The sequence below is a fragment of the Pteropus medius genome, unplaced genomic scaffold, assembly GCF_902729225.1.
Source record: "Pteropus medius unplaced genomic scaffold, Ma_sr-lr_union100, whole genome shotgun sequence".
Classification (NCBI taxonomy): domain Eukaryota; kingdom Metazoa; phylum Chordata; class Mammalia; order Chiroptera; family Pteropodidae; genus Pteropus; species Pteropus medius.
The window spans coordinates 181,558-194,193 of record NW_024354875.1 but is presented as its reverse complement, the minus strand read 5'-3'; the positions used below and the strand labels follow the sequence as shown (position 1 = coordinate 194,193).

Here is a 12,636-nt window from a genome sequence, read left to right as displayed (position 1 = left end):
GGGGTCCCTGCCCAGGAGCTCAGGGTCCAGCCCTCTAGGGCAGCCATTCACCTGGCACCAAACGTCCCCAGTCAGGGTGTCTCTGGTCCCAGTGTCAATCCTGGGCAGGAGAAACTGACCCGTCCAGCTTTGGTCGAGTGGGTCAATGTACCGTGGCCAATGATGGCAGAGCCTGATCCTAGGAACGCATTGTTTCAGAGGAGGGGGTTCATTGTGAGGCCAGCGGGCTTCTTGGCCAGAGTATATAGATGGAGATTGGACTTAGATGGGGCAGAGGAGGGAATGTAGTGCGTCAGAGGAAATCAAGGTGATGCCATGCCCTGCCCGCTTCGTGGCAGCCCTTTCTGGCCTGTGGTACCCACCAGCCTGGGGGCCTGCTGTCAAGGCAGAGAGACTGAATTGGCTCTCTTGGTGGAGGGAGAGGGGCTTGGGGGATGTGTAAGCCCTGGCCTATGCTTCAAAGAGCAGGATCAAAGGAGTTTGGAGAGTTCCGCACAGGTCAACCTACTCCCAGGAGGTCAGGGGTGAACCGGAGGGGTCATGTGTAGGGTAGACACTTGGGATCAGGTCTCCAGCACCAAGGGCAGTGGCAGAGGGCTGCACAGCGGGGGTTGTTCCGCCAGGCTGGTTAGTGTCCTGGGAACTGGGATTTAGACCAGAAGCTACAGCCCGTTTACACAAAGCAAGGTTTGGACTCGTGTGCTGAGTTTGAGGCATCCTGACATTGGCAGGGCTGAAGATTCATTTCTAGAGGAATAATGATAATAACGACGATAATGATAATGCAGGCAGAAGACTGGACCTTTGGCCTGTGGGTGTGCAGTTCAGACATTCCTTCTTCGTTTTTTCTCCGGTGCTGAGGAAGCAGCACTTCACCATTCCAGCCCAGGCCCCTCTCTCAGGATACTCAGAAAAGGGACGTTCGGGGCGGAGCTGCTCTGGCATCTGAGCCCTTCCCCTCTCTCCCGCCCCCAAGCTCAGAGGCCTCTGAGGTTGGCTCCTGTAGGAGATACTGGGCTAGTCGCGGACCTGGGAGTCTGCCTGGCAGTGCCTGGTGAAAGGACCAGCCTGTTGGTTCCTGCATTGCTTGACCCCAGGATATCCTAAGTCAGGGTAGGTGTTAATAGGCTCGACCTTTGGAACTGTGTGGGCGGGAGAGCCGGAGAAGAGCTGAAAGGCCAATCCCTGGAGACCAGAGGTCAGAACAGCCCTTGCCCTCCCGGTTATTTTGGTACCCAAACAGACGCTGGGATTTCCAGGTGCTGGCTGGTTTATGGCCTGCAGCTGGCCACCCTGGGAGGGTGTGGGGGTGGGAGCAGGAAGTGAAGTGAGCAGCTGGCCAGCTCCAACAGGGATGTGGAACTTTGCCTCGCTGGGCCTACACACATGTGGTGTTGTGTCTGCTGGACGTTCCCTGGCGTGTCAGGAGGGAGGATGTCCGTGTGCAGGTCAGATGTGTGGCCCAGGGTTGTCCAGGTAGGTGCAGCGGGGGAAACGGGGTAGAAAGGAGTTGATCGAGTGGGCCGCATGGAGAAAGTGGTGGCTGAAAACTTGGGATAAAGTTTTGCAACCAGCAAACAAAGGGCCAGCCCTGCTGTTTATTGAGCACCTGCCTTGTGCTGGGCACTTTCCATGTTACACGTAATCATTCCAACCATGCTCATCAGCTGGTTCTGTCCTTCCGTTTGTTAGATGAGGAGACTGCAGGTCAGAGAGGTTGTGTGCCAGTTCACACAGCTAGTCAAGACTTGAACTCTGCTTTCGCTGAGTCTATAACCAGACCTCTGCTCTGTAAAACTATTGCAGGCTGCCCCAACCAGGATGCCAACTTTGGTACAATTCCCCCGTCTTCAGTTTATCACCTGTGTAAATAGTTAACTTCTTTTTATTTATTATTATTTACACCTATGGCAGCTATTCTTCCTAATTGGTCTCCCATCCAAGTACTAACCAGGCCCGACCCTGCTCAGGGTCCGTGATCAACATTGGGCTTGTTCAGGGTGGCATGGCCGTAGACCATGGACCGTGGCTCCACTGGGGCGCGAACCCAGGACCTTCTGCGTGTAAAGCAGACGTGCTTACCGCTACACTATAGAACCACGTCCAATAGTTAACTTTTTGCAATGTCTGCTTTCCTGCTCCTTCTACATTTTCCGATGCTCTCCTCCCCATCTAATGGCACATCCCTAACGGTTTGCTTTACTGATCTTTCAGGGTGGGGTAGATGGGGAGATGGACACATTTGGAAATATATGGGGGTGGTTCGGGTTGTCACAGTGCCTTGGAGCCAGGGAAACTATATGTCACACACAGCGAAGAAACGTCCCACTCCCGGATGTCAATCATAAGCCTAGTTCAGGTGCACCGTTTTTCTGTTCTAACGGGAAGCGATTCTTTTTGACGGGAGGTGCACTTCTGTGTTGACAAGTCAAGAAGAAGGATTAGGTTGGATGTAAAGTGTGTTATTACTGCCACCTTGCTATGCCCTCAGGGCGGGGTAAACGCAGGGAGCAGCATGTTGTTAGAGATGATTCACAGCATGACTCACGCCATAAAGAGGCACCAGGAGAATGTGCCCTTGCAGGCCTGCTACTCCAGGGGAGATCTCCAAGGGAACAGCGCTTTGCGGTGGCTGCAGAACATAAAGACTTCTTCGCTCATCAGAGAAATATCCCAGAGTTATGTTTCTCTGATTTAAGAACATAATATAATTCTTACCAAGCCGAATACGCTTTTAAAAAATACACTTTTTATTTTCAAATAGTTTTAGATTATCAGCAAAGTTGACAAGATAGTACAGCTCTTCCACGTACCCCGTATCTCTCATTATTAATATTTTACATTAGGATGATACATTTGCCACACTTAATGAATCGATATGGACATATTGTTAGACTAAAGCCCATTCTTTACTCAGATTTCCTTAGTTTTTACCTAATTTTTTTTTTGTTGTTGTTCTAAGATCCCACATGACATTTAACCGTCATGTCTCCTTAGGCTCTTCTTGGCTGCGACAATTTCTAGAACTTTTTCATAGTTGCAAATATCCTCCCATCTCTCACTTGCACTCATGTTCCTGCCTGTGGCATTTTGCCTCTAAAATGATGGGTTCTGGAGCCCAGATGTCCCCTGAGCTTCTAACAGGTATAGGCAACAGCACATTCGGGTACCTCAAACTCATTTTTTTCAAGACAAAATTCATCTCCTTCATATCCTCCAGGCCTGCTCGTGCTCCGTGAGGTTCATCTCCCTGGAAGCCCCACATCCAGGAGGCGTCCTGACTCGTCCTGCTCCCTGACCCCCTGGGTAGCAGCTGGTCTCTTTTCTTCCCTCCTTTGCTGTGTCACCTCCTCTCCACCTTGATGACCACCACCTTGTTCTGGCCAGCAGCATGGCCTGGATGGGCAAATCACTTTTTAATGCCCTCTCTGTTTCTGGTCTTTCCTGCTCTGGACATATTACCTCTTCTGCTTTTTCAGCAGCCTCGAGTGCAATGTCCTTGGGGTAATGCCTTGCTCCTGGCGGCAGCACAGAGGCTGCTCTGGGTCCTTCTGTAGATGCCGGCCCTCCTGGGTTCCTTGCTCCACCTCGATCACAAGCAAATCCAAAATTGTCATACTCTCAACTTGCCTAACACTCTCCTGCCCTTTTATGTTTTTCTGGAAAAATCACCTCCATCCCCTTGCCTTTCTACTGAAATCTCCAAACCCTGCTAGGGTCTCTCTTCCTCTTGAGAGCTTCTCCTGACTGAGTTAGCTCGTTCTCCCCTAGCCAGATCCCTCCCCAGGTTTTTGCATTCTTGTATCATGCTGTATCATACTATATTGTAATTAATCGATACAAAATGACCAACTTCTGCAGGAATCAAGGCACCCTTCCCTTTGTGCCCTTAGTCTCCTCCAGCTGCCATAACAAAGCACCACAGACTAGGGGCTTTAAGCAACAGAAATTTTCTCCTCATTTTGGAGGCCTGAAGTCTGAAATCAAGGTGTCAGCAGAGTTCGTTTCTTCTGAGACCTCTTTTCTTGGCATGTAGGTGGCTGCCTTCTTTCTGTGTCTTCACCTGGTCTTCTCTCTGAGCCTGTCTGCATCCAAATTCTTATAATGACACCAACCATATTGGATGAGGGCCCATCAAATGGCCTCCTTAATCGTAAACCTGGGGGTTAGGATTTACGACATATGAATGTTGGGGTGGGGCACAAGTCAGCTCACAAACAGGGCCCTTCTCTCTTCTTTCTTCCTTCAAGTTCTTTGGAGCTCAGCTTGCTGGGGGAGCTAGCCCCGCATCATCAAGGACCTGGGAATCACACGGTCCAGGGGCAAGTCCTGCCTCTCAGCCATGGGTTTCAGAGTCTTCATTTCTAGAATGAGACCATGGAGCTTCTCCGTGTGGCTTGTGTGAGGACTAGACTCACTGGTTGCGTCGGCACATGCTCGGTTAGTATGTCACTGACCAGGAGCTGTCACTGTCCTTGTGCCTTGTAGAACTTTCTGCAATAATGGAAATGTTCTGTATTTGTGCTGTCCCATGTGGTAGCTGCTAAGCCACACGCAGCTACTGAGCACTTGAAATGTGGCTAGTGTGACTGAGGAACTGAAAATTTAATTTTAATTGATTGAAATTGAAATTGAATTTGCCACATGTACTGGGCATGGTGCAGGCTGGTGCATCAGAGGCCGTTGGCTTGTCCCATAGTGTTCCTGCATTAGGCTCTGAGATGCTCTGTCAGGGCTGTGAGACTATTCCCCTGCCATGTCCCCATGCTAAATGCTATTCTGTGGCTCCTGGGGGTTTTCACTTTGCCTCTGGAAAGCACTGCCAAGTGTAGTGGGAGCCCAGCATGCTGACAGGCAGGTCAGGGGCCAATGAGTCTCTAGCTGCAGTCCTTCGAAAGGGTAAGGGAAAACTCGTGAAGGATTTGACCCTCTTAGGTGGCACAAAGCCCTTTTTCACTTGGGTGTTCCAAAGGCAGCAGAAACTCCAACTGCCCTCCTCCTCTGCCCCTGCGGCTCATCCCAGGCGCCTCTACTTCCGTCTACAGATCACTGGGCTTCCAAGTCCCCTAGTCTATCTCCGCAGCCCTTCCCAATAATCCAAAGCGGCTACCTGCCCTGATCACTTCAAAACCTGGATCACACGCCCCAGCTTTGTGACCCAGCCCCACCCTGGCCTTCCATTGGCCTTTGGGACTCAGCAGAAAAGACTAACCCTCTTATCAGGTTCACAAAGCCTTATCTGACCCGCCCTCCTCCAGGCTTATCTCCTCTGTTATTTTCCTCCCTTTAGGCTATAGTTTACTTTTTTTTTTTTCTGGAGACTTGTTCTTTCTCGTCGCCCAGGTCTTTGCACAATCTGGTGTCTCCGCCTAAAGCAAGGTTCCCGGTCCCTGTTAGTAACAACTCCTGCTGGCATTTTCCGTCTCCCCTTAAACATTCTTTTCTCCAAGAAGCCTTCCCAGATGGAAACGCCTATCCCTGTCCTGGCATCCCAGAGGCCCATCCAAGTAGTTTCTTCTTTTTCTCCTACATTCACGCTTGCACTCATCCACTTCTCGATTGTTTATCGTGCAACTACTGAATTCCAGACGCTGCTTTCGATGCTGGCGACCCAATGCAGGCCGAGAAAGACATGGTCCCAGGCTTCCTGAAGGTCACGTACATTCTTGAAGGGGAATGTTAACGATTTAAAAAAGTGAACATAGAAACCAAAAAACTCCCACAAACTGTGTCCTGGTAAGACAAACAGATGCTAAGAGCTGGCCCCAGCCACCACCGGTGGGGGCGGTGGCTCCCGGGCGCCGCCGGCGAGGGGCGCGGAGGGGCGGAGCAGGAGGCCGCCCCGCCCCTAGCCCGCCTAGGTCCCACCCCCGCGCCCGCCCCCGGCCCGGCCCCGCCCCCGCCCCGGCCCCGCCCCCGGCGCCCCGCCCGCGTCCCCGCCCCCAGCCGCTGTGCGCGCGCTGGCCCGGCAGCATGGCGGCGGCGGCGGCGGGCTCCCCTCCGCCGGCTCCTCCGCAGCCACCTCCGCCGCCGCCGCCCGAGGAGTCGTCGGACAGCGAGCCCGAGGCAGAGCCTGGCTCCCCGCAGAAGCTTATCCGCAAGGTGTCCACGTCGGGCCAGATCCGCCAGAAGGTGAGCCCGCGGCGGCGGCCCGGGCGCGCGCCCCTCACGCCGCGGCAGCCCCGTGAGGCCCGTGGCCCGGCCGGAGCAGCCGCCCAGGCCCGGCCCAGGGTCCAGCTGCCCGGCCGGAGCGCGCGCCGCGGGGTAACGGGCCGGACGTCCGGTCCTGCGCCGGGACCGAGCGCTCCCTCCTGGCGGGGCTGCGGCGACGGGGACCTCGGGTCGGGGGTGCAGGTGGGCGCCGCTCGGGCCCACGGAGCGCGCCGCGGTGGGCTGCGAGGACCCGGAGGAAACTGAGGCCTAGAGGCGGGGGGCGAGCGCGTCAGAGATGGGGCGGGGGGACTCCCGACTGCGCCCTGCAGGCGTGCGCTCCCCGAGCCCCGGGTTCTGCACATTTCTGAGGACTGGTCAGGTCATTTCCCGTTGGGTACTCTGCAGACTCACCTGTGGTCCCCCGAGAAGTCTAATTGGACCCAGATGTGGGATCCCTTCCCTTCGCTCGCGTGTGTTTTCCGAAACAGAAGGGATGCGTGTTGTGTGACCGTCTCTCCCTTCTCGGGAAAGCGGGGAGAGGGGGCTTTCCCTGGCTGCGCACCCACTTGGCACCTAACTCTCCATTGAGAACTCTGGACGCCAAATACTAGCTGCAGAAAGACGCATTTCCTTTCTGCAGGAGGAAAGTTGCACCCTTTGTTTTCCCATTGCGGCTCCTGTTGAAAACTGCTTATGGTTTTTGCTACAGGTGAACCTTCTCTTTTAGAACACGGCTTCCTCAGGCAGGTGGCGGACAGGTGGCGGAGGGCTGGCTGGGTCTGTGGGCAGCCCTGGCAGGTCCAGCTGGCACACACTTTCTCATTCTGCTGCAGTGCGCTTTTTCTCCGGGGCCAGTTGGGTTAAGCTGTTACTTTTACCGTGGGAGCTGTTTCTTGCGTTGTCTTCTGCCAGCCTGCGGTACCTGTGATGGGGTGGTCTCTGGTCCTGACGTGTTACAGCTTTATTGTGAATATTTGTGTTATTCAGCAGATAGGTATTGAACACCTCTTTTGTTCCAGAGGTAACAGTAAGAATTGTGATGGCAATTCTCTGGCACTTTCTACACAACAGGCACTGTTGTCAGGTTAACTTTACAGTGCTTTACATGGGCGAACTCATCCAGTACTCGAGATAACCCATTGAGTTTGGTGTTATCTGTGGTCCCCCTCGTATGGAGTTGTAAATCGAGGTGAAGTTAAGTGACTTGCCCAGGGTGTCATAGGTAGTGAATGGATCTGGACCTGAACCATGGTCGGGAGTCCAAGATGGAAGGCAGTTTCTCCATCTGGGAGTTCCCAGTTTGTAGGAGATGGCTACCTGTTCACGTGACTGTACGACACAGTCAGTGCTGTGGAAGCTCAGACGACCCCGGATCCAGGGAGGCAGGGATAAGGAGGTCCCCTTAAGGCAGGACCTTGAGGGAAAGAATTTGCCAGCCTGAGTGGGGAAGGGCTTTCTACAGAGTTGAATATTGTCTCTAAAGGTTTAGGCACACCTGGGAATGGTCGGAAGGTGATGTGGGGTTAAGAATTAGCAGCTGGAAAGGTAAGTGGGCTGGATTTGAACGGCTAGCCTGAGATTTTGGACTTGGACAAGTGGGAGCCACAGAGGGTTATTCAAAGCATAGCAGTAGGAAGTCAGATGTGCTTTCAGGAAGATCTCCAGGTAACCCTAAACAGTGCTGATGGGAATTGCTCTCTCCTGTAGATTGGTCTTCTAGCTGGTGTGTGCCTAGTGTGGGGTGGATCATGTAATTTATAGGTGTGATTAAGATTTGATCTCTCAGAGATTTCATAATTGTCCTGAATTCTGTTCATTAGGAGGTGGGTCCCCCCCAAAACAAACAATAGCTGCTAGACCAGCTGTTCTGGTTGGGGACCAGTGATGGGTAGAGTGTTAAAAATACACCCGAGGACTTGAGTTTCTGAATATAGTCACAGCTGCTGTACAGATAGCTCCAGGCTGATTTTTCTCTAGAGTTGTTAGAGGTTTTCAGAATATGGGAAATAAGAGGTTTACTGTGTGTACAACCCCACACACCCCACCCCATTTAAGCAGATGAGTAATTCAAAAAATTCCTCATATATGTGGTACATAAAAGTAATATCCAGAATGGTATGGGGTATCATTCTGGGTCCAAAAAAGAACACTAAACTTACTTTTTTTAAAACAGAGGGAATTTGATGTAGGGGCACGCTTGCATAGGCGATGAAGACTTGAGAATGCAAACAGTGGGCAGTGAGGCAACCCTGAGATGAGGCCCCAGACAGGAAATCGCTGCCACCCCTGAGATGGAGGACAAAGGGAGGAGGTGACATATTGGACTTGAGGAGCAACTGCCAGCCTTGCAGAGGCTGGAACCACCGCGGGTCAGGTGGTGGGAGCTGGAGTCTCGGGATGGCACAGCTGCTAAGGGGCTCACCCCATCTCCCCTCTTGCTTGGGAAACCCACTCTGTAGGGATCAGCCCCTCAACCTTTTGGAATCGAGCAGAAGAGGAGCTGCAACTGAGGACAGGCTGACCCAGGACCAGAGCTGTGTGTATGTCAAGTTTTGAAATGTTAGTCCAGTACAAACTATAGCTGTCTTAATGGAAAAAGAAAAGGAAATCTCTTAAGGCAGTGCTTCTCAAATTTGAATGTGTGGACACATTCCCTGGGCATCTTGTTAAAAATGCACATTCTGGTTGAGTAGGTCTGAAGTGGGTGGGGCCTGAGATTCTGCATTGCTGATCAGCAGTCAGAAGATGCTGCTGCTGCTGCTGGTCCATGGACCAGATTTTGAGAAACAGGATTATGACATATGTGTAAGAGAAGCCTTACCAAACTCCAAATAAATTTTAGTTCATGAGGTTTTTTTTAAAAGCTTTCCCCCAACTCTTTAGCATACTGAAAATTTGTTGTGTGCAGATTTGGGATGGTTGTTTAATAGTTTAGCATTTCGTGCACAATATTTTTATATGTTCCAGTTTCCCCAAATTTGTTTGTATTTCCTAACCATGGTACATAGTGATTCTATAGGACCTCATAGCTAGAGTGGAAAAAAGAAAATGAAGCTAGTGCACTGGTAAATTAATTCACCAGTGAAATTGGAGTAAAGAACAGTGTGATTCCATGAAGCTTATCAGTTAAGACAGAGTTTATTTAAAAGTTTTTAAAAAGTTAACATTTTTGGCTCTGTGCATAAAAGTGCTTATATTCCTGATTTCAGATTTAAACAAAGCATTTTTCCATTTTGCAATGAAGACTAGTAGAAATTATGTAAAAGGTTCAAGTTGTAAAAGACTCTAAAAAATAACAGCTTTATTAAGATATAATTCACATACCACACAGTTCACTCATTTAAAGTGTACAGTTCAGTGGTGTTTTAGTGTATACACAGTTGTGCAGCCAATCCCACAATCCATTTTAGAACATTTTCATCACCTCAGAAAGAAACCCCATAACTATTAGCCTTCACTCCCCGTTTCCACCCTCTCAGCCTTCAGCAGCTGCTAATCTACTTTCTGCCTTCTGGATTTGCCGACTGTGGACATGTCATAGAAGTAGAATCATACATTACATGCCTCTTGTGTCTGGCTTCTTTGGCTTAGCATAACGCGTTCGAAGTTCATCTATGCCGTAGCGTGTGCCAGCACTTTTTCCCTTTTTATTGCTGAATCGTATTCCATTGCTTGGATGTACCGCATTTCACTTAACTCATCAGCTGATGGGCTTGGGTTATTTCCACTTTTTTGGCTGTTCTAAATAATGCTGCTGTGAATAGTCATGTGCACACTTTCGTGTGGACATGCTTCGTTTCTCTGGGGCACATACCCAGGAGTGAATACGCAGGGGCGTATGGGAACTAGGCTTGACCCTTGAGAGACTGCCAGACTTTTCCAAAGCAGTTGCTCCATTTTCCATTCCTACCAGGAGTATGTGCGGGTTTCAGTTTTTCCACATCCTTAGTTACGTCTTTTTGATGACAGCCATCCTTGTGGGTGTGGGGTGGTGTAAAAGGTTTTTAAAGCCAGTGTGTAGTAGTATTTAATAGCCTAAACTTTGGTGTCAAATGAAGTTGATTTACGTGCTGCTCTTCTGCTTATGAGACGTGTGATCACAGACAAGTTTCTAAATGTCTGAAGACTTGGTTCCTCATCTGTAAATGGAAAACAGTCCTTGGATTGGCAGTAGTGACAAATGTTTGGTATGTGTTTCTGACCCTCAGTTTCCATATTTGCAAAATAGAAACGATAGTAATAGTTCTCAGATCCATAAGACAGAAGTGATGATAACTTGTAGGAGTAAATGGGATAATCTAGCTATGTGCAACATTTCGTGCCTCGCATAGTGTAAGCACTCAGTAAACTGTTGCTTTTATAATTATTTCTGAATATTATTTTGTCTCTCTGAATGTTCACTTTTTGTATTTCAAATAGTGGCCATCTCCCTGAGTCCCTCCTCCCCCAGCTCAAGCTGATCCGGGTGAGTCTCCATCTCTGTCAGCCAGAAGAGCAAATAAAAATGAATCTGCCAGACAGTTAGCAATGAACATCTCTTTAAAAATTGTTGATTTATTGAATACTATTGGGAGTACCATGGGCTAAGCATGATTTATTTCGCAGATCCAGTTTAACTCATTAAATATTGGAGACCTTAAAACTGTTAAGTGTGCTGGCCTGTTGAAGTACCTTACTGAACAACAACGAACACACCCCTAGAGCTAGGAGTGTGTCTGAAGACAAGACAGATAGCAAAATAATCCCACGTGTGGTTTGCAGTTGTGACAGTGATGAGTGCTAAACAGGAAAGTACAGAGTGTTTTGGGAAGATACCATAAGTGACTTTGACCTGATACTAAGGGAGGTATGGGAAAGGCTTCTTGAGGAAGGGGCTGTTTGGCTCAGTCTGAAGGACGACTAGGAAAAAGTGACTTCTGGTAATTGTGGGCCTGAGTAACTGACCAGCTGTTCTGCCAAGCACCATCTGCTAATATGAGAGAGCTAATGAGATAATGTAGAATTATGGGGCCAGGATCTGCGGAGGATGAAGGTCTGTGGAAGTGAGCATGGCATTTGGGGCTGCTTTTTACTTTGGGGTCAGTATAGGGTCTATAATGGGGATAGTGTCCCGCCTTCCTTAAATTCACCCGGAACCTCAGAAAGTGACCTTATTTGGAAATGAGAGAAAAGGGAACATTGAACAAGTGGAACAGACAGACAGCAAACAGATATAATTAAGAATCTTGAGATGAAATCATCCTGGATTTAGGCTGGACTCTAAATCTAATGTCTGCTGTCTCTCTTAGAGAGACAGCAGAGGGAGAATTGGGCCCAGAGAGACACAGAGGAAAAAGGCCATGTGAAAACAGAGCCAGAGATTAGTTATGTCACCACAAGCCAAGGACCGGTGAGGCAACCAGAAGAGGTAATGGATGGAACCTCCCCGAAGAGGTAATGGATGTTCCCCCGGATCCTTTAGGAGGAGCTTGGCCCTATTGGTACCCTGATTTCAGACTTCTAGCCTCCTAAACTGTGAGACAAGAAGCTTCTGTTGTGTAGGCCTCCTCGTCTGTGGTACTTGGTTATGGGGTAGCCACAGGAAATTAGTAGAGGGCCATATTGACGCTGAAAGGGGAGCTGAGAGGCTGAGCTCTGTGAGGCCGTCAGTGCCTGGGTGGGGATGGGGCCGGGTATGAGGGTCTGCCAGGGGGCAGCAGTGCTGGGTGAACTCCCTTGATTTGGGTTGGGTTGCCCAAAAGCCACCTCCCGGGAATGAGGATGGACCGGAAGTAGGGCTTCCAAGGGCGGCAGTCCTGCTGCAGATTGTGTCAGCTCTGAAGTTGGACTACTCCCAGAGAGCCGCTGTCGCCAGGTACCTTACAGAAGCAGCTGTAACTCTCTGTAGAGAGAGAACATCATCCAGTCCTCTACTGCCACAATCCTGTTGTAAATTCAGTGTTCTGGATATAGTAAAATATAGACACATAGGGAGACAAGGCCATGTGCTTTAAAACCAACAGAAACAACAGATTGCGAAGACAGATTAACAGGGCCTCCAGATGAAGACTCAGAGACTTTAAAACAACTGTGCTTACTGTGTTTAAGGAGATAAAAGACCAGATTGAGAATTCTGACAGAGCTGGAAACTAAAAAGAGTCAAATGAAAATTTTAAAACTGAAAAATGTGATAAAGCTAAATTCTCAAAGGAAGGGTAGATTAGACACAGCTGAGAAGGAACTTGGTGGCTCAAAATACAAGGAAGCCTAGAGACAAAAAAATGAAAAAATTAGACAGTAGGAGTTAGAGATAATAGAAGCTTTAACTTGTGTTCGTCATCTTGGAAAGAGAGGAGAGCGAAAATTGGGCAGAAACAATATTTGAAAATAATGCCTGAGAATTTCCCGCAGCTGTTAAAAGGTGTCATCCACAGATTCAGCAGCCCCATAAGCACAAAGAAAACCACACCCAGTCACTTCATGATGCAACTGCTGAAAACCAGA

At 49.6% G+C, this 12,636-nt stretch overlaps 1 protein-coding gene across 1 annotated transcript in view; it reads left to right on the top strand.

The window, feature by feature from the left end:
• The first annotated feature begins 5,943 nt into the window (after positions 1-5,943).
• DGKD (diacylglycerol kinase delta) overlaps positions 5,944-12,636 on the top strand; it is a 95,066-nt gene continuing 88,373 nt past the window's right edge. The window contains exon 1 of the mRNA XM_039855571.1: positions 5,944-6,132. Within this exon, the coding sequence (XP_039711505.1) occupies positions 5,974-6,132 (159 nt within the window). The 5' untranslated portion in view covers positions 5,944-5,973. The remainder of the gene's footprint in view (positions 6,133-12,636) is intronic.